Below are 20,511 nucleotides of genomic sequence, written 5' to 3' on the forward strand. Positions count from 1 at the left end.
ATGCCTAATTTCAGGAGCCACTTATCTCACAAGTATAGCTGATCTTTGGTAAGGGGGAGGGGGTAGTAGGGCAACAGTTGGAATTATTTGCTAGCCTGGGAGCAATATTCCACTTCCTTACCCTGTTTATCTGGTAAAATCTTAAAGCAATAAATCACATGGATTGGTAGACAGTGACAACAGTAAAAAAAAGGAGAAAATTTTTGTATAAAAATAGACAAGTTCAATAACCCGCATGCCCATAATATGACTGTTGAAAGGGTGTGCTTAGTTTAAAAAAAAACAGGATTGTGTAAATCTGAAATATCATTTAGGATCCCAAAAGATGACATCACACGTCAGCATTTGCTGTATGGCTTGTATCACATTCTAATACTCTTTTCATGTCTTGACTTTTTCATCCATTTTCTGATATCAAAATATTTCCCACCCAGAACACATAACTTGATTTTTTTTATAAAACATAAAACATAAGTGTGTATCACCATCACAAGGTTAAAAACCCCACAGCACTTCTTACAAATGAACTTAATAACATTAAAACTAAATGGTACAGCCCCCTATATGAAACAAATAATCAAATATATTCAATCCATTAGGTAAAACATGGCAGAAATCATTAATGCACTCTATGAAAATAATGGCATGATAAGACTTGTTGATACTGCCAAGAAGTAATTGTAACAAGCTTTTGTACATCTTGTAAACTTGTTTGTCTTCTGATAATCAACCACAATCAGGCCTTAATCCTTTCCAAGTCTGCAAGAAATTATGTAAGGTTTTTTTTTTATCCATTTGTCTGGAATTTCCCCCCTTGTATTGCTAACTGATCCATACTCTGAATACACAATTAAATGAATACACAATTAAATGTGTTAAATGTAGCCAAGTTTAAGTGAACGGTGAAAAAATATAACAAGCTATGACAGCCCCGTTCTAATTGCAATGGTTTCCAATTACTTATCTGTCATGTGATAACAATGATCTCTTACTACAATGAATATTTCATAAATTGCTAGTGTTACGACCCCATAAAAATCATCCAAAAACTTCAAAACTTCATTATTGTGCAACATCACCAGCAAAAGAAGCAATAATAAAATACACAGGACATGAAAGGAATAGACATTGTGCTCAATTTAAAGATGTCTGAAAAGAATTATCTACCACAGGATGTCGAATTCTGTATTCCAACATCCTGACTGAAATTTCTTAATTTTAGAAGCAATTTGAACACAATGAAATTGAATACATTTTCAGATTATGAAATTTGTTTTTATCAAACGAATAAAACCATGTGGTCCTGCCTGTCATTTGATGCATTATTAGGCTTTTCCTCCGCAGATGTTTTGAAGTTGGTAACATTGCATGCATTACAAAATCTCATTTTTCTATACATAAGGAGATAATGAAGACGAAACATCACAAGGTGGTTGTAAATGATGGGATAAATAAATGAGCTCATTTAAACTTTCTCTGGCATCAGAACAGCCAGAACGCTTATGCCTCATTGTAAAGCTGTGTTTTAATGGAAGACAGCAAAGAGGACTGTTTAACTCTTTTGACACTTTAATGTTGAGCATATCTATTTTCCAACAATGGCAATGCTTTGAAAACCAAGCAGTATATCATGTAGAAAATTATTCCTCTTTTATGGACCTTGATCACAAATGCGTCAGTAATAAATGAGAGGCAATTTTTATCATTTTCGTAATTTGTTTCTTTTAATGCTTTTTTATTCTTGACTGTCAAAAGGGAAAATTTTCCTGCAGATAAAGAATTCAATCTTGACAAGTCTGTTTATGAAAACCAGTGACCAAATCACAGATAATGCATGATAGATAAATGGCCATACTTCATAACCACACGTGTGGGTGCTCAATTATTGAATAATCTTTATAGTGAAACAATCACTGAGGGATTAAAATAGTTCATGAAAGGTGTTGTTAATGACTGGAGGCCATAAATAGCTAAATTATCTGCAGAGAGTTAATCGGGCATTTACTGGCCAAGAATTTCTTTTCTTTCAATCACATCTCGACCTTTCCTTGGATAAAAGGAAATAAGATATCATAAGAGTCATTTTCCTGCAGGATTTTCTTTCGTAGTAGAATAGTACCATAACCTTAAAATTTAAACACTGATATGGCATTTAGAACAATAAATGAAGCATTGTTTTAAACACTCCTGGTTCCTTTTCAATTCCACTGATCTGGTCCCCAAGTGAGGTGTGATACACTCTATGAGGCCTCGATTTAGGAAACTGATGCAGTCAATCATTTAGAGCCGTGGTTACCCAGTGACACAGACTCTAATCTTACCTAACGAATCTGCAGAAACAGAGCCACAGGTGCAAGAGGAATAACTCCTGCAATTTCTCCCTGATGTAAATGTACATTGTTTTGAAGATGAATTTCATTTCCTTACTGATTGTCTATTCTATGTTGTTTTTTCATGACATATCCAAGCTCAACAACATTTACAAATAAGGATAAATTTACACTTGATTGATGATTAATGAAGACAAACCAGTAATTGTCAAATTGAGTAAATATCCAGTACAAAATTTAAAAAGAGGTGATATTTTAAAACTACAAAAATCCTACCAGTTTATTATTCTTATGTTGGTATAGCACTGATATTGTCTATTCACTTTTGTATACACCCGATTTGCAAACCATATACATGTATTCACATATGCTACATCTACACACAGTTTGTAGTTAATGTTACAATTTTTTTCCTGATATTTCTTTCTTTATAAACTGTCTTTGCTTTTATGCCCTCTGGACCCAAAATTGAAATTAACTTATCTTATACACATGGAAAAAAGTATTGCAACACCAAAGTTTTATACACCTTTATAAATATTTTAAGAACAGAGCAACAATTTTGAATTCAGTAACACAAGTCTGTACCTCTATTTACAATACACCTGTATTCACTGGTCTATTGTCCATTCTCTTGGTTGAGAGTTGACCACGGGACTATTGTACTCATTTCCAACAGAAATGTGAGTTTTGTACACAAAGCTTTAGCTCTTTATTTAAAGGGACATGGACACGATTTGAGCTGAAAATTTTCGAATTTTATTTTTCCATTTTTATTATAATGGTTAACCAAAATTTGAATATCAATTGTTGAGTTACAAGTGAGATACAACACATAAATCCTAGTTATGTTAACATGGGTTGTGCCACATTTTTCTTTACATATAGATTGCTTAATAGAAAATATCACGTTTAAAACAAAATAAGATGTATCACAAATTAGTAACTGTTTAATTGTGATCAGAATTAACTTATAATTTGAAAAATCTGCTTTAAACGAAACTACTGTATTTAACCTATGTAAACAAAAACATAACACGAGCCTTGTTTACATAACAAAAAATTGTGACTTCTGTATCTCCCATGTACCTTGACATCTGACATTCAAATTTTTGCTGACCAATAGAAATACCTTATTGAAACATTCTAAATAATAAAAATGAAAAAATAAAATTTGAAAATTTTCATCTGAAACCATGTCCATGTCCCTTTAATCTGTACAATTTGACAAATTAGTTTTACTTTTCTTGCACATCGAAAATATGGGTCCTTTGCAAGTCTCAAATGCAATCCGATGGCAGATTATTAGAATGAGAAAAACAGTTCAAAGATTGTACAAAATATCAGAGTACTCCATAGAATATCTGCTCGGGAGGAAAATGCACTCAGAGGGATGGTTAGATGAAATTCTAATAAGGGAATGGTTGCCACATTGTTTGCTTTTAGCAAGGACAGCCCAGAATTGACAGCATTTATTTGGTTATTGTGCAAAAATACCCATAAAGACACCTTTAACTCAACCACAAAGCAACACATATGCAATGGTGTCAAGCTCGCTATCATTGGAACCTCAACTCTTGGAGGAAAGTCCATTGGTCAGAAGAGATTCACTTTTTGCTACATATCACAGATGGACGAATGCCTGTATGACGGCAACCTAGAACTGTATATGCTGAACAAAATATTGTAGAGATGATTCCGTATGGACACCATACAGGTACAATAGATAGGGTAACATCTTATGGGGGAACTTTTTACTGTCACCTATGATAGTGAATCACTTAATACAGGGGGTCGCTATGGTAGTTTTGACTGTATTTGTAAGGCCCAATATGAAATCCAGAAAACAATTTCCTGTTTTGAATACCATATTCAACAAAAGTACATGTATATAAGCTTTAAAATCACATCTTTCTTTTAAATGTCTATAGTAATGAAAGGCTTTACATAATATATGTAACATAACACAATATGACTAATTTGGACCTATCCTAGAGTCAATACCCTGGGGTTGCGAAATTCACAAATTTGGTACATCCTTTTCTGCTTTTCGTAAAAATGCATTTAGTTTTTATACCATATCCGCAAACTTCAAGAAGTATTTCTAATGACAAAGAAAATATATTTAAGTGACTCATGTCAAACATGAAAACTGTTACTCAACTTACAGTGTGAAATTAATCATCATACTCAGGCTAACAGCAAAAAAGCTGGTGTATACTCAATATCCAAATAAAAAAACCACCAAACACCCGAAGAACATTTTCATATTCATTCATTATGAACTTCTGGTATTCATTTACCAGTCAAGATTTTCATTTTCTTTCCTTTTGCCCTCTGCTTTGGCCAGCACAATCCTTATAGTCATTTCTTAGAGAAAGACATCACAGCGAAACAATATTCCACAGTTCGTAAAAGACCGTCTCCCAGAAGGAAATCAGTGAGCGGAGATTCAGCCCACTTCCTGTTCCTCTTCTGTGCTGGTTTCCTGAACCTGTTTCCATTTCTTGGCCATGGCCAACAGTTTGAGATTTGGTTGTGCTGCCTCCTCGTCCGGAAAAATGTAATCGTAGTATTCCTCCCATCCTGCGTCCGACTAAATAAAAAAAAAATAACAACACACTAAGGTCTTTGGGTAAAAACTTCTTGGGAACACTAACATATCTACCTGTGCTTTATAGCTCTTAGTTACAACATTTTACAAAAAACGATCAGATATGGTCTGTGTTTTATTTGACCTCTCACTCACATCTTACAGAAAACAAACTAACTCTGTCCTTTGTCTTGACTTTCTGTGGCATCGGTTTATCTACCTGTGTTTTTTTTTTTATAGCTTTCAGTTACAACATCTTACAGAAAACAAACTTACCCCGTCCTCAGTCTGGATCTTCCGTCTCTTCTTGACTTTCTGTGGCATCGGTTTATCTACCTGTGTTTTTTTTATAGCTTTCAGTTACAACATCTTACAGAAAACAAACTTACCCCGTCCTCAGTCTGGATCTTCCGTCTCTTCTTGACTTTCTGGGGCATCAGTTTATCTACCTGTGTTTTTTTTATAGCTTTCAGTTACAACATCTTACAGAAAACAAACTTACCCCGTCCTCAGTCTGGATCTTCCGTCTCTTCTTGACTTTCTGTGGCATCAGTTTATCTACCTGTGTTTTTTTTTATAGCTTTCAGTTACAACATCTTACAGAAAACAAACTTACCCCGTCCTCAGTCTGGATCTTCCGTCTCTTCTTGACTTCCTGTGGCATCAGTTTATCTACCTGTGTTTTTTTTTTATAGCTTTCAGTTACAACATCTTACAGAAAACAAACTTACCCCGTCCTCAGTCTGGATCTTCCGTCTCTTCTTGACTTTCTGTGGCATCAGTTTATCTACCTGTGTTTTTTTTTATAGCTTTCAGTTACAACATCTTACAGAAAACAAACTTACCCCGTCCTCAGTCTGGATCTTCCGTCTCTTCTTGACTTTCTGTGGCATCAGTTTATCTACCTGTGTTTTTTTTATAGCTTTCAGTTACAACATCTTACAGAAAACAAACTTACCCCGTCCTCAGTCTGGATCTTCCGTCTCTTCTTGACTTTCTGTGGCATCAGTTTATCTACCTGTGTTTTTTTTATAGCTTTCAGTTACAACATCTTACAGAAAACAAACTTACCCCGTCCTCAGTCTGGATCTTCCGTCTCTTCTTGACTTTCTGTGGCATCAGTTTATCTACCTGTGTTTTTTTTTATAGCTTTCAGTTACAACATCTTACAGAAAACAAACTTACCCCGTCCTCAGTCTGGATCTTCCGTCTCTTCTTGACTTTCTGTGGCATCAGTTTATCTACCTGTGTTTTTTTTATAGCTTTCAGTTACAACATCTTACAGAAAACAAACTTACCCCGTCCTCAGTCTGGATCTTCCGTCTCTTCTTGACTTTCTGTGGCATCAGTTTATCTACCTGTGTTTTTTTTATAGCTTTCAGTTACAACATCTTACAGAAAACAAACTTACCCCGTCCTCAGTCTGGATCTTCCGTCTCTTCTTGACTTTCTGTGGCATCAGTTTATCTACCTGTGTTTTTTTTATAGCTTTCAGTTACAACATCTTACAGAAAACAAACTTACCCCGTCCTCAGTCTGGATCTTCCGTCTCTTCTTGACTTTCTGTGGCATCAGTTTATCTACCTGTGTTTTTTTTTATAGCTTTCAGTTACAACATCTTACAGAAAACAAACTTACCCCGTCCTCAGTCTGGATCTTCCGTCTCTTCTTGACTTTCTGTGGCATCAGTTTATCTACCTGTGTTTTTTTTTATAGCTTTCAGTTACAACATCTTACAGAAAACAAACTTACCCCGTCCTCAGTCTGGATCTTCCGTCTCTTCTTGACTTTCTGTGGCATCAGTTTATCTACCTGTGTTTTTTTTATAGCTTTCAGTTACAACATCTTACAGAAAACAAACTTACCCCGTCCTCAGTCTGGATCTTCCGTCTCTTCTTGACTTTCTGTGGCATCAGTTTATCTACCTGTGTTTTTTTTATAGCTTTCAGTTACAACATCTTACAGAAAACAAACTTACCCCGTCCTCAGTCTGGATCTTCCGTCTCTTCTTGACTTTCTGTGGCATCAGTTTATCTACCTGTGTTTTTTTTTATAGCTTTCAGTTACAACATCTTACAGAAAACAAACTTACCCCGTCCTCAGTCTGGATCTTCCGTCTCTTCTTGACTTTCTGTGGCATCAGTTTATCTACCTGTGTTTTTTTTATAGCTTTCAGTTACAACATCTTACAGAAAACAAACTTACCCCGTCCTCAGTCTGGATCTTCCGTCTCTTCTTGACTTTCTGTGGCATCAGTTTATCTACCTGTGTTTTTTTTATAGCTTTCAGTTACAACATCTTACAGAAAACAAACTTACCCCGTCCTCAGTCTGGATCTTCCGTCTCTTCTTGACTTTCTGTGGCATCAGTTTATCTACCTGTGTTTTTTTTATAGCTTTCAGTTACAACATCTTACAGAAAACAAACTTACCCCGTCCTCAGTCTGGATCTTCCGTCTCTTCTTGACTTTCTGTGGCATCAGTTTATCTACCTGTGTTTTTTTTATAGCTTTCAGTTACAACATCTTACAGAAAACAAACTTACCCCGTCCTCAGTCTGGATCTTCCGTCTCTTCTTGACTTTCTGTGGCATCAGTTTATCTACCTGTGTTTTTTTTTTATAGCTTTCAGTTACAACATCTTACAGAAAACAAACTTACCCCGTCCTCAGTCTGGATCTTCCGTCTCTTCTTGACTTTCTGTGGCATCAGTTTATCTACCTTGACCTGAGATTCTTCATCACCTTGATCTCTCTGAAAAGGGACATAACAATAGTAAAATATGCAGCTAATGTTGCTATAAACAATAAAAAATGCAGATATGTACATTATGCAGAGTTATTAGCTTACATTGTTTCTTTAGTTTTTATACAAAAGATATAGTGCGTTTACAAACAAGAAATTCATATGATCTAATCCATTAATAAAACAGTCTGTGAAATGATACAGTTTACTACTATTTATACTTTTTATATGGTGGAAATACATGGATACTTCCTTCTCTTGGATGAGTAAGAGCGGGGACCTACATGTCTTCATGTCTCGTCTGAACAAATTCCATCGCACAATCAAAGCTTTACTTATTTTAAACATTCAACAGAAGAAATCAATTTTATTGATACTACAATGCGTCACAACCTAACACATCACAGTTAAAAATTGTCACATTCTGCTTCAAACAACTGTATCATTTCACTGACTATTCTATTAATGCATTATACAATATGGAAATGCTGACCTCCATATCTCTCCACGATTCCAGTAACATCAGTCTTTCTTCCTTCACCTTGTTGTTCTTCATCGACTTGTTTCCATCACTGTAGACTTTTCTGGCCATCTTCACGTTGTCTCCCTCATCACTTTGGATTGACAGCTCAAAGTTAGCAAAGCTTATCCAAACCTGTCAGAAAAGATATGCATAAATACATTAATTAATGCATGTACACAAAGCTTATCCAAACCTGCCAGAAAAGATATGCATAAATACATTAATTAATGCATGTACACAAAGCTTATCCAAACCTGCCAGACACGCATATATACATAAATTAACACAATTTACAGTACAGTAAGATAAACTAGAAAACTGACCTGTCAGAAAGAGAAACTAGAAAACTGACCAGTCAGAAAGAGAAACTAGAAAACTGACCAGTCAGCAAGAGAAACTAGAAAACTGACCAATCAGGCAAGAGAAACTAGAAAACTGACTGGTCAGAAAGAGAAACAAGAAAACAAGAGGTTGACCATTGTTACATTGTAGTCATCTTACTCAGTCAAGAAGTGATTACACGATATAGTAATGACGTTTGTCCCAGAACTTCAGAATAACAAAACTCAAACTCCACATGGAAGTTCTATCTAACAGAATAGATATCCCTGATCTAGTTACCTTGACATGCTGAGTGCGTTCAAACAGTCTCCTATACAGAATTTCTCTGTTACAATCCCTGATCTAGTTACCTTGACATGCTGAGTGCGTTCTAACAGTCTTCTATACAGAATTTCTCTGTTACAATCCCTGATCTAGTTACCTTGACATGCTGAGTGCGTTCTAACAGTCTTCTATACAACTCTCGTGTTTTGTCATACTCTTCCTGTTCAATCTGGAAGTCAACATACGCCTTCCACAGAACCTCGGGCATGTCCAGCTTGGGCTGATTGATCGCCAACTCGTATATTGCGTCAGCTCTACCTGTGTCTCCTAGAATGGTCTCTAGTTCTGCATACTACAACAAAACACAAAAACACAATATTAGAGAGACAGTTGTAAAATACTGCAGCAAGGATGAATATCTCTATGAAAATAACCAATCTATTTACTTTCATCCAGGATGTACAATTTTCTGGTCCAAACTCTAGAAACTTTTCATACAGGATTCTGCATCGTTCAAATTCTCTCAGCTGTAATTCCAGCTCAATGTAACCTCTGTATAACTTGTTCTTTGGACATTTTCCAATCCCTGTACCCTGAAAGCAAACAGGAAATAATACTGTCTAAGTGAGAAAGCAACATTTGTCAAAGATGCAATACTCCTTGTTAAAATGATTTACTGAAAGATCCGACTCTTAACTTTTCCTTTCATTGGAAGTTTTAAATGTACGCCCCTTGTTTAGAGACAATGATTGATTTAATATTGTTTAACATCCCACAGAATTTTTCAATCATATGGAGATGTCACCATTGCCGGTGAAGGGCTGCAAAATTTAGGCCTATGCTTGGTGCTTATGGCCATTGAGCAGGAAGGAATCTTTATCGTGCCACACCTACTGTGACACGAGGCCTCGGTTTTTTGCGGTCTCGTCCAAAAGACCACCCCATTTAGTCACCTCTTACAATATGCAAGGGTTACTGAGGACCTATTCTAACCCAGATCCCCATAGTACTAGAGACTATGAAATATGCACTAATGCATTGGAATATGATGAAGTATACTAGACTTCAGTATAAAATAACCATTGCAAGGGAAATAAGTAAATACCAATACTCTCCTTGCTCCCTGTAGATTTTTTTGCCGGATTTCAAACTGTGCAAAGAGAAGCCAGAGTTTTGAGAAGGTGAAGTGTTTGTGAGGGATGACATCCAGACAGGCTTTGTACACATCCCTGGTCCTCTCTATGTCCCCAGCCTCTAACTCCTCATACAGAGCGTAGTTAATCCACAGGTAGATATACCGGCGCCAGTGTCGTTTCTCCTGCAAGTATTAATCGAACATCGAAAAACTCAAATAGTAATACATTGTCATCTCGAACTCTATGGGACCGATAAACAAGAGGTCCATTGGCCAACATTGCTCACCTTGGCCCATACTTAAATATTTTTCCTATATATTCACATGTAAAACTTTGATCTCCTATTGTGACCCCACCCTACCCAATGTAGACATAACTTTAGATCTTTTCTGGCCCAGTGGTTCTTGAGAAGATTTTTAAATGACCCCATCCTAATTTTTGTGATCTCCTTTGATGGGGCATGACCCTTCATTTGAACCCCCTTCACCCAAGGATGATTTGTACCAAGTTTGATTGAAATTGGTTCGTTGGTTCTAGAGAAGAGTTTTAAATTTTGTTAGTGTATTATTTGCTATTATCTCCTCCTGGAGAAGAGTGTTGCCCCTCATTTGAAAACAAGAGGCCCATGGGCCACATCGCTCACCTGAGTCACCTTGGTCCATATCAGAAGATATTCCATATCTATTTGCATGTAAAACCATAGTCCCTATTATGGACCCAAACCTACCCCTGGAGGCCATGGTTTTTGCAAACTTGAATCTACACTATGTCAGAAAGCTTTCATGTAAATATGAACTTCTTTGGCCCAATGGTTCTTGAGAAGAAGATTTTTAAAGATTTTCCCTATATATTTGTATGTAAAACTTTGATCCCCTATTGTGGCCCCATCCTACTCCAGGGGGGGGGGGGGGGGGGGGGGGGGGCATGATTTCAACAAACCTGAATCTGCACTATATCAGAAAGCTTTCATACAAATCTCAGCTTTTCTGGCTTAGTGGTTCTGGGAAGAAGATTTTTAAAGATTTTTCCTATATATTTGTATGTAAAACTTTGACCCCCTATTGTGGCCCCATCCGACCCCCGGGGGGGCCATGATCTTAGCAATTTATAATCTGCACTATATCAGGAAGCTTTCATATAAATCTCAGCTTTTCTGGCTCAGTGGTTCTTGAGAAGTTGATTTTAAAAGATTTTTCCTATAAATTTGTATGTAAAACTTTTATGCCCCCCTTGAGGCCCCATTCAATCTCCGGGGTCCATGATTTTAACAAACTTGAATCTGCACTATATAAAAAAAAAACAAAAAAAAAACTTTGACCCCCTATTGTGGCCCCATCCCACCCCCGGGGGCCATGATTTTAATAATTTAGAATCTGCATTATATAAGGAAGCTTTCATATAAATCTCAGTTATTCTGGCTCAGTGGTTCTTGAGAAGAAGATTTTTAAAGATTTTCCCTATATATTTGTATGTAAAACTTTGATCCCCTATTGTGGCCCCACCCGACCCCCGGGGGCCATGATTTTAACAATTTAGAATCTGCATTATATCAGGAAGCTTTCATATAAATCTCAGCTTTTCTGGCTCAGTGGTTCTTGAGAAGAAGATTTTTAAAGATTTTCCCTATATATTTGTATGTAAAACTTTGACCTCCTATTGTGGCCCCATCCGACCCCCGGGGGCCATGATTTTAACAATTTAGAATTTGCATTATATAAGGAAGCTTTCATATAAATCTCAGCTTTTCTGGCTCAGTGGTTCTTGAGAAGAAGATTTTTAAAGATTTTCCCTATATATTTGTATGTAAAACTTTGACCCCCTATTGTGGCCCCATCTGACCCCCGGGGGCCGTGATTTTAACAATTTAGAATCTGCATTATATCAGGAAGCTTTCATATAAATCTCAGCTTTTCTGGCTCAGTGGTTCTTGAGAAGAAGATTTTTAAAGATTTTCCCTATATATTTGTATGTAAAACTTTGACCCCCTATTGTGGCCCCATCCGACCCCCGGGGGCCATGATTTTAACAATTTAGAATCTGCACTACCTAATAAAGCTTATCTATAAATTTCATCTTTTCTGGCCCAGTGGTTCTTGAGAAGAAGATTTTTTAATGACCCTACCCTATTTTTACCTTTTCTTGATTATCTCCCCTTGGAAGGTGGCCTGGCCCTTTATTTTAACAATTTAGAATTCCCTTTACCTAAGGTTGTTTTGTGCCAACTTTGGTTGAAATTGGCCCAGTGGTTGTTGAGAAGAAGTTGAAAATGTGAAAAGTTTACAGACGGACAGACGGACGGACGGACGCCGGAATACGGGTGATCAGAAAAGCTCACTTGAGCTTTCAGCTCAGGTGAGCTAAAAAATTGAATCCCCTTCACCCAAGGATGATTCGTGTTGAGTTGTGTTGAAATCGGCCATGTGGTTCTGGAGAAGAAGATGAAAGTGTGAAAAGTTAATGACAATGACGCTGACAACAGAAAGGTTTGATCAGAAAAGCTCACTTGAGTATTCGGTTCATGTGAGCTAAAATCTTTTTCGATATCCAAGAGTTTGAGATAATGAGAATATGATGAACTATAACTGTCTGAACAGGACTAATATCCCCGCAGGGCACATAGGATGGTGGGAAATATCGAATTTGTGCTCACTGAAGAACAAATGAATTTTAAAGATATACTCTTGACAATAACAAAATACCCACCCCCCCCTTCAAAAATGGAAAAAAATCCATAACTTCCATGAATGTTAATAATCTCCATCAAAATAACAGGTGCACAACTTCATTATTCATAATTATAAGATCTAAACAAAGTTTTAATGAAATCTGTTCCTCAGTGTTAAAGATATATGTTTATGGACGGACAGACAGACAAGGTGATTCGTTTACAAGGGGGTACGACACAGAAAATGTAGTTGGGACTTCCAACTAACTTCGAAATCCATGGCATTCGAGATATTGATGTTCGAGATACTAAAGTTCAACTGAATACAGAGCAGACTATCTGTCACAGAAGTTTTAACCTACCAACTTAATGTATTAATTCTCAATGCATTATTTGTTCATTGAAAACAGTTACACAGCATAGATGTTGGAGACTGCAATTCAAAACAATTTTGTTTTGAATTATTGAACTTTTGATTTCAAACTTGCCCATATTCCTGTGACATAAATTCAAAACTGACTTGGCATCAAATGTTCATCATCGTTTGAATTTTTTAATCACAGACCTAGTCTTCTTTAAGGCTTTTATGAAATAATCATGATTGAGAAAATACTGTATTAAAGGCATCATCCTTTTTGTTACCACCATGAAGGCGCTACAACTTCCGAAGCCACACAGGCAAGAGCAGTGGTTCACTATTGAAAACATTGTGAGATGATACAGAGTAATCTCCCTTTAACTCTCTTTATTCCAATACTGATATACCACACCCCTTCATCACAACAATATTCAGGACTCTCTTAATTACTCGATCATGTTACTCGGATTCTCTTTATCGATATAAAATCATTTACTCGATCTGATGCTCACTACATTCTAGATAGACTCTGATTCTCTTTATTGATATAAAATTATTTACTCGATCTGATGCTCACTACATCCTAGATAGACTCGGATTGTCTTTATCAATATAAAATTATTTATTCGATCTGATGCTCACTACATCCTAGATAGACTCTGATTCTCTTTATTGATATAAAATTATTTACTCGATCTGATGCTCACTACATCCTAGATAGACTCGGATTCTCTTTATTGATATAAAATTATTTACTCGATCTGATGCTCACTACATCCTAGATAGACTCTGATTCTCTTTATCGATATAAAATTATTTATTCGATCTGATGCTCACTACACCCTAGATAGAAGGGAAAATGCTCAGTACATTCTACGAAGGGTTGTGGTTAAGAGTTGGAACTTTCAGGGCCATGTGGGACCTGACTTTTCTTGGTTTAATGGCCCCGCATTAAGATCTTGCATTTGCAAAACGTGAAATTTTAATTGGATAATTTTATTTTGTATTCTCCTTGCATTTAAGTTCTCTTTCTTTCTCTATCTTTTTATCTTTCAACAAGTTTTCTTGCTCTGACTTTCATTCTTAAATCTTGTTTTCTGGAGCATGAAACACCTCTGATAAACCAAGCTCCAGGAAAAACTTTGTTTGCAATGAGAGAGTATTTTCAAGTGGCTTACTACAACCCTGCTAGATATAACAGAAAATGCTCAATACATCTAAGCCTAAACCCTAAAGCACACCTTGGTTCTACAGCTTAAGCAGAAGAGACCAAGTGTCTTAACATCCCTCTTCTTATTCTACACAAAGTACCATCTAATTCACAAATTGTCAATAATGGCCATGCACTATCAGGTTCCATAACTCTGCATAAAATAACATCTTATAAAATAAATCCCTGGCAGGTTACAATACCTTGCACACTTTCTTAGAGCTTTCCTACCTTTGACGGAGGTAAATTTGCAATGGCTCTTTCATAGGTGTCCCTCACTTGTTCAGTGTTCGAATCGGACTCGAGCAGCCTGATGTAGTCAAACCATGCATCATAGTTCAAAGGATTCATTTTCACTTCCTGTAAAATTACACACATCATACAGATCCGTGTATCTCTCGAGTTGTTCTGATGCGTTACTGTTGTAAAAACTCAATATTTCAGAATTTGCTGCTTGAACATTTTCTCCCATTCTCATACCTCTTCATATTGGAATCTCCTTTTGCTGACAATAACATCTTCGATGGCTGTTCGACTTCCGAACTTCTTTTCGTGGACTGTATATGCTTTGTAGATTTCCTCACACTGGTCTTTAGGCAACACATCCAGTGCATATTTATATATTACTCTGGCTCTTTCATGCTGAAATTTTAAAAACCAATTTATCATTATCTTTCAAAATTGCTATTAAATACAAAATGAATGTCTCTCAACTCTTTCAATTAATAATTCAGTATACAAAAAAACCCATCAACATATGGAAATATCATCAGTAACACTTTCATAATCGCACAATAAGGAAAAATTCAGGTTAAGTTTGATTTGAAATTCTGCAGTACCTCTCTTTGTCCCTCTTCAAATCTTGCAAAAGCTAAGATAAGTTTCTCGTTCATGTTGTCCTCCCCGAAAAATTCCACTGCCCTTTCATAGACTCTTCTAGCACTGTTGATGTAGCTATGCTTCTCCTCAAATCGGGCATACTTAATCCAGTTCTTCACCTCCGGATGGATCAGAACAAGTACAAAGGGTTAAGGAAAACTTCTGATATACAGCTATACCTCATGTACGTATACATTAACACATTCAACAAATTTTTATATGTCAGTATGATTTTACAATAGACAGCTTTAAGCCTAAAAAATTAATTAGTTGGTTCTCAGGCCAGTCTGCATCTGTTTAAACCATGCGAATTAACCATTTTTATCTTTAAATATAAAATAAATTTCTCTCTTGTTCTTTCCCATGCAAAAAAAAAGAAAAAAAGAAAAAGGAATAAATAATCTGGAATCCCCCAACTGCATTTTAAACACTCCTGTCTGTAAAACGTTTGACTAAATCTGGATCATCCCAATGTTTGCATAAATAGTTAAAATTTTGTAAATAGTAGACGAGGTTATGTAGTTCCAATGGTGTTCATATCTGTATAGATATGTGAAGGTTATTCTGCCATGGCACATTGTGAGTGATTTTTTTTAGATGATTGCCCTATGCTGTTTAATTCTATTAAAGATGGTGAGTTTTGAATTAGCCAAAAAATCTTTCATCCATTTTTTATTAAGATAAACAGAAAGAAAATAACCTCTCTCCCACATCTATTTTTGACTAACTTGACTTGAGAACGAAGTAATTAATTTTTCTTTGGCTTTAATAAACTTAAGTTTGATGATTGGTTTGTACAGATGGAAGGATATATCTCTCGTAAATCATCCTAGCTCGGTCTAGTTCTTTGTATCGCAATTCAAAGTTGATGTACGAATGCCAGGCCTGCTCCTCCGGCTCCCATTCCATCCAACGTTCAAATACCTGACGACCACCTAAACGAAAAAAAAAACAAAACAAAAAACCCAAAAAACATTAACTTATCGCAAAACTCTCTCATAGATATTTTTTTCACATTGTGTATATGAATGGTTGTTAAAAATTTTACCTTTGCAAAAATTATGTTTTGTTCACATATATTTCTTTTTACTGGGGCATAATTGTTACAGCACTTTTTTAAAAAACTTGTTTGAACATTTTTAAGGATTCCAAAATCAATACACAAGTACAAAAATAGACATTTACGATAGAATGCTAATAAAAGTGATACAAATTTCCATGATTTCTTAATTGAGCACCTGCAATATTTCCCAACATTTCCTCCATGTAGGTATACTTGTACCAGAACTGGTTGGCCCGCGGGAGGATGGTTATGGCCCGGTCCCAGATATTCCTAGCATGGTTTAGTTGTCTTGCTCTGTTGGACATAACTCAAGTATAAGAGCTTGCACATAGACTCACAAAGCTACAAAAATCCAACTCAAAATCCGACAGATACATAGATTCACAAAGCTACAAAATTCCAACTCAAAATCTGACAGATGCATAGACTCACAAAGCTGTTTTATTTCAAATTTCTGTTTTTATGTCTATTATATATCATTAGTGCTTTGTGGATTTTTTAATGCTATATAGTCGGTTAAAGAGCTCTTAGCTCATGTTTATTGTTTACCTGTATATAGTTCCGACTTTAAATAAAATTACTTACTTACTTACTTTACTTACAAAAATCCAACTCAAAATCCGACAGATACATAGACTCACAAAGCTACAAAAATCCAACTCAAAATCTGACAGATACCTCATCTCCATTTCTGCATACTTCAACCAAACCGTGATGTTTCTGTGGTCTACATCCAAGCCTCTCTCATACACTGAACGGGCCCTGAAATACGGATAATCATTTACAAAATTTTAAATTTAAAGTCAGAAAATGATAACAAAGATAAATATAATTTGCTTTCATCCATCAGAACACTGTCCAGACTGACAGAATGTTAACTGACCTCAGAATTTCTTTTTGAGACTCCTCCCACTGTGCGTACTTGATCCAGTTGGTCATCATTGATCTGTTTTTGCGGATATTGTCTTCAAATGTCTGCAATACAAGGAATTGATTATATATTTTTCTGGAAATCAAAACTTCATTTTGGAACATAAAATGAATTCATGAATCAAATTTTACTTCTTTTGCAATAAAAAGAAACTACCTTTCTTTTCCTTCTCTGGTACTCTTTAAGTTCATCTGGATCTGATATTTTCTGTTTTGGGGGCTAATGGAATGAAAATGAGAAAAATATAACACCTTTAAAACACATGCTTACCTTAACTTTCAATTCTTACCCAAATTTAATACCCGATCTCAATATTTGATAAATATGATGTCTGTAGTATTTTACTCAGCCATCTGTAAATCAGTTGTCATTTGTTGGAATCTATCATTGACCTGCATATGAGGTGTATAAATTTTTTCTTAGTACTGACCATCATTATCCAATCAAGATTCTAAGATATCTACCAGATAATATTCAGTTTTGATGTTTTTCCTCTATCAATACAGAGAGAAATCCCTTTTGTATCCTATCATAACAAATCTTGTGGGGTTTTTTCTTCAGCAATGTACTGAACGAGAATTACTTTCCACTTTCATATTCTCCACTATTTTTGGAACGTCTACTTTTAAAAAAAAAAAAAAAAAAATCAGTTTCAATTAAAAAGACAAGTGATCTGATTTCAATTTATATAGTAGATTAGGTAATAATAAATCATAAAATTGAAAAGAAATTCTTGGTCTGTGAATTAATTCATAACCATGGTCCCAGATTGTGGATTATTGTGGTGGTGGTCAATTGACAAATTAATTTAAAAATTGATTACAGCCAATTATTTTTCTGTCATAAACTTGCATTACTTTTTCAAGGCAGTTAAGTAAGAACTTCTTATAACCCAATTTTGATTCATCTCAATTATTTCTTTCAATAGTTGCTGAATGTTTAACATGAAATTGTGGTTTCAAATGTTGATAGGCACTTTATTTGAATACTCATCACCCAAGGATGCTTTATGCCAAGTTTGGTCAAAATTGGCCTAGCAGTTCTGGAGAAGAAGTCGAAAACGTAAGAAAGTTTATGGACTGACAGAGGGATGCCGAACATAAATTGATCAGAAAATCTCACTTGAGCTTGCAGCTCAGGTGAACTAAAAAATGGAATAAAGCTTTATTCAATTTAATATTTCCCCCTTACCATATTGTAATTCACTACAATAAAATTCAATACAAATAGATGAATTCGTATTTACCAATCATCACATTTTATTGCTGTGCATTATTGGTTTTAAATTAAAGCAAGGCCAGTTTTGTTATTTCTTGGATTACTGATCCGCCAACCCTAATTTCTGGGGAATTGAAAAAAATAAAATAAAATGCAAATTATACTTTTTTTTATTTTGCCGATTCTACCTAACACACCAAAAAGAAAATAACAATTCGAATACATGTTAAATTTTACGAATAGAAAATCCTGAAACGCAAACTCATTGATTTGTATTTGGTAATCATTACTCGTTTTGCAAAATACTCATTCCATATTTTAAAAACCATGTAAACAATTATGGTCACTGATGACTGTACCGATGCCTATATCATTCCTGTCAACGAAACAGATGGTATTTCATCATGGAAAAAAGAATTGATAAATAAATATTTCTCATACAATTGGCGATATTCTGGCAGCTAATGTAGACGAGAAATGCAGTGCTATTCAAAAAGAATTATAGATCTACATAATGTATTATTAGTTGTATAATTGATAACGGTAATTTTTAAACGTTAGTTTGGGATAAACAGAAAAACGTGACAGAAAACCTGAAATCTGTTTTTCTTTCAGATAAACCATGCCTTTCACCCAAATCTGCTTTAATCACGAAATGAATTTAATGTTTAATTGAATATAAAACAACGATAGATATTAAAAATCTGTATGTTATTTTAAAAATATAATATCAAAGATCAACATAATACAGTAATACATTATCTGATGAGTTTTGCCTGACATTTTTGTTGCTGTTCAAAAGCAGTCTTTTAAAAGACTGTCAAAAATAGAAAATTCCTTGGCACTAGTATGTGCCTATAAGTTGGACAGAAAACTCTTAAACTAAATTCAACTCCCCTAAAATAAATTCGGAAAATGAATAAAATATGGTAAAATAGACAGGGGTCAACATTAACGTTTGTCCGCTTGTCCGGTACCAGTGGAAAAACATTTCGGACAAGTGAATATTGATGGGCACTTGTCCGATTGGACAAGTGCTTTTCTTATGTAAAGAAGTCTCCAAACAAATTTGTGAAAAGTTTATCGGTAGTTGAGAGTCGGAAGTACATGTGTAATGCATGGAAAATGAACTTTGATCCCTCTCGATATCAATCGCTATGTAAACTAGCTGAGTCAAACTCAATCGGGATCGGTGTTCACTTATTGCATACTACTTTCAATCATCCATGGATCTTACGAAGTCATTGATTCAAGATAGGAAGTCTAGATAATTTTTTTTTATGCGTTTGTTGTTTTTATCAAGAGAATAAGATTTTAAAAAAATCAATCAAGCAGGTATAAAAATAGACTATATATTAAGTAAATTTAAATACAGTTTTGAAGTTGACAATATTAGATCCTTTTTTGAAAATGTTTCGGACAAATGAAGTTGAAGTTCGGACAAGTAAATATCTTTATCCCTTGTCCGAATGGACAAATAGGGAAAAAAGTTAATGTTGAGCCCTGATAGATCACAGATTCTTAAACTATCATACTGACTGGTGGCACCAACTCTAGTTCTCTCTCTTTGGCTTCTCTTAGGAGCTGCTCAGCAGTAATCTGTACAGGTGCAGGCATTTTGTTCTTGACCTAAAAGAGATGAATGAGATAAGAAATCAATAATATACCTCCCAAAATATTTACAATATGTAGGCTGGCCTACTACAAAACTCAGCTGCGAACCTTTGTCATTAATTTCCTCATAAATCCTACTTGAGTACAAATGTCAAGACGTCAGTAATCGAAAGAAAAATCTTTCGTGTAGTTGAAATTTATTTCATTTTATTGGCATAAAAGTATCTGTTCTTACTACATAATGTGTTTGAAAACAAAAACTGAGGAAATTCGAACAAAATTCTCACAATAACTGGATTCAGCCACACGTGAAAATAAAAGAACATATACCTTTGCCACTTTGGGCATTTTCCTCTTTCCCTCTTCTTCACCCTCCATCCTGCTGTATCTTTTCAAAATGTTAAAACTCTTCACTTTTTTCTGACTCTTAGTCCAAGTCGTTCACACTTCGAATTCAAAGGAAGTACCTATCTTTACCGGAAGTAAATAACAAGTATTCCGCACAAAAAGAATAAAAATATCTTCTATAATTCATGTTTGTTTGTATATATAAAATATGGTAAAAATCTTTTGATTACATCCTAAATTTTTGATTAACTCGTTTATCATATAAAAACTTTATGTAGTGTAAAACATTGTTGC

General features: G+C 35.2%; 1 protein-coding gene across 2 annotated transcripts; it reads right to left on the reverse strand.

The window, feature by feature from the left end:
* Positions 1-4,588: 4,588 nt before the first annotated feature.
* On the reverse strand, positions 4,589-20,359 carry LOC125649173 (crooked neck-like protein 1). Of its 2 annotated transcripts, none has more exons than XM_056167167.1 (16): positions 20,200-20,359; positions 19,795-19,884; positions 17,194-17,256; positions 16,990-17,081; positions 16,785-16,868; positions 16,282-16,400; positions 15,856-15,978; positions 15,004-15,182; positions 14,645-14,806; positions 14,396-14,524; positions 9,901-10,113; positions 9,242-9,388; positions 8,953-9,147; positions 8,160-8,321; positions 7,583-7,675; positions 4,589-4,926 (listed from the first exon to the last, which is right to left on the reverse strand). In XM_056167167.1, the coding sequence occupies exons 1-16, from the start codon at positions 20,245-20,247 to the stop codon at positions 4,783-4,785; spliced, it is 2,043 nt and encodes a 680-aa protein (XP_056023142.1). In that variant the 5' UTR covers positions 20,248-20,359; the 3' UTR covers positions 4,589-4,782. The 2 variants fall into 2 exon arrangements, 1 of the variants encoding a protein (XP_056023142.1); XR_008803529.1 differs by having other exon boundaries at positions 4,901-4,926; positions 5,426-7,675.
* Between the last annotated feature and the right edge of the window lie 152 nt (positions 20,360-20,511).

Source organism: Ostrea edulis, chromosome 5, assembly GCF_947568905.1.
Source record: "Ostrea edulis chromosome 5, xbOstEdul1.1, whole genome shotgun sequence".
Classification (NCBI taxonomy): Eukaryota; Metazoa; Mollusca; class Bivalvia; order Ostreida; family Ostreidae; genus Ostrea; species Ostrea edulis.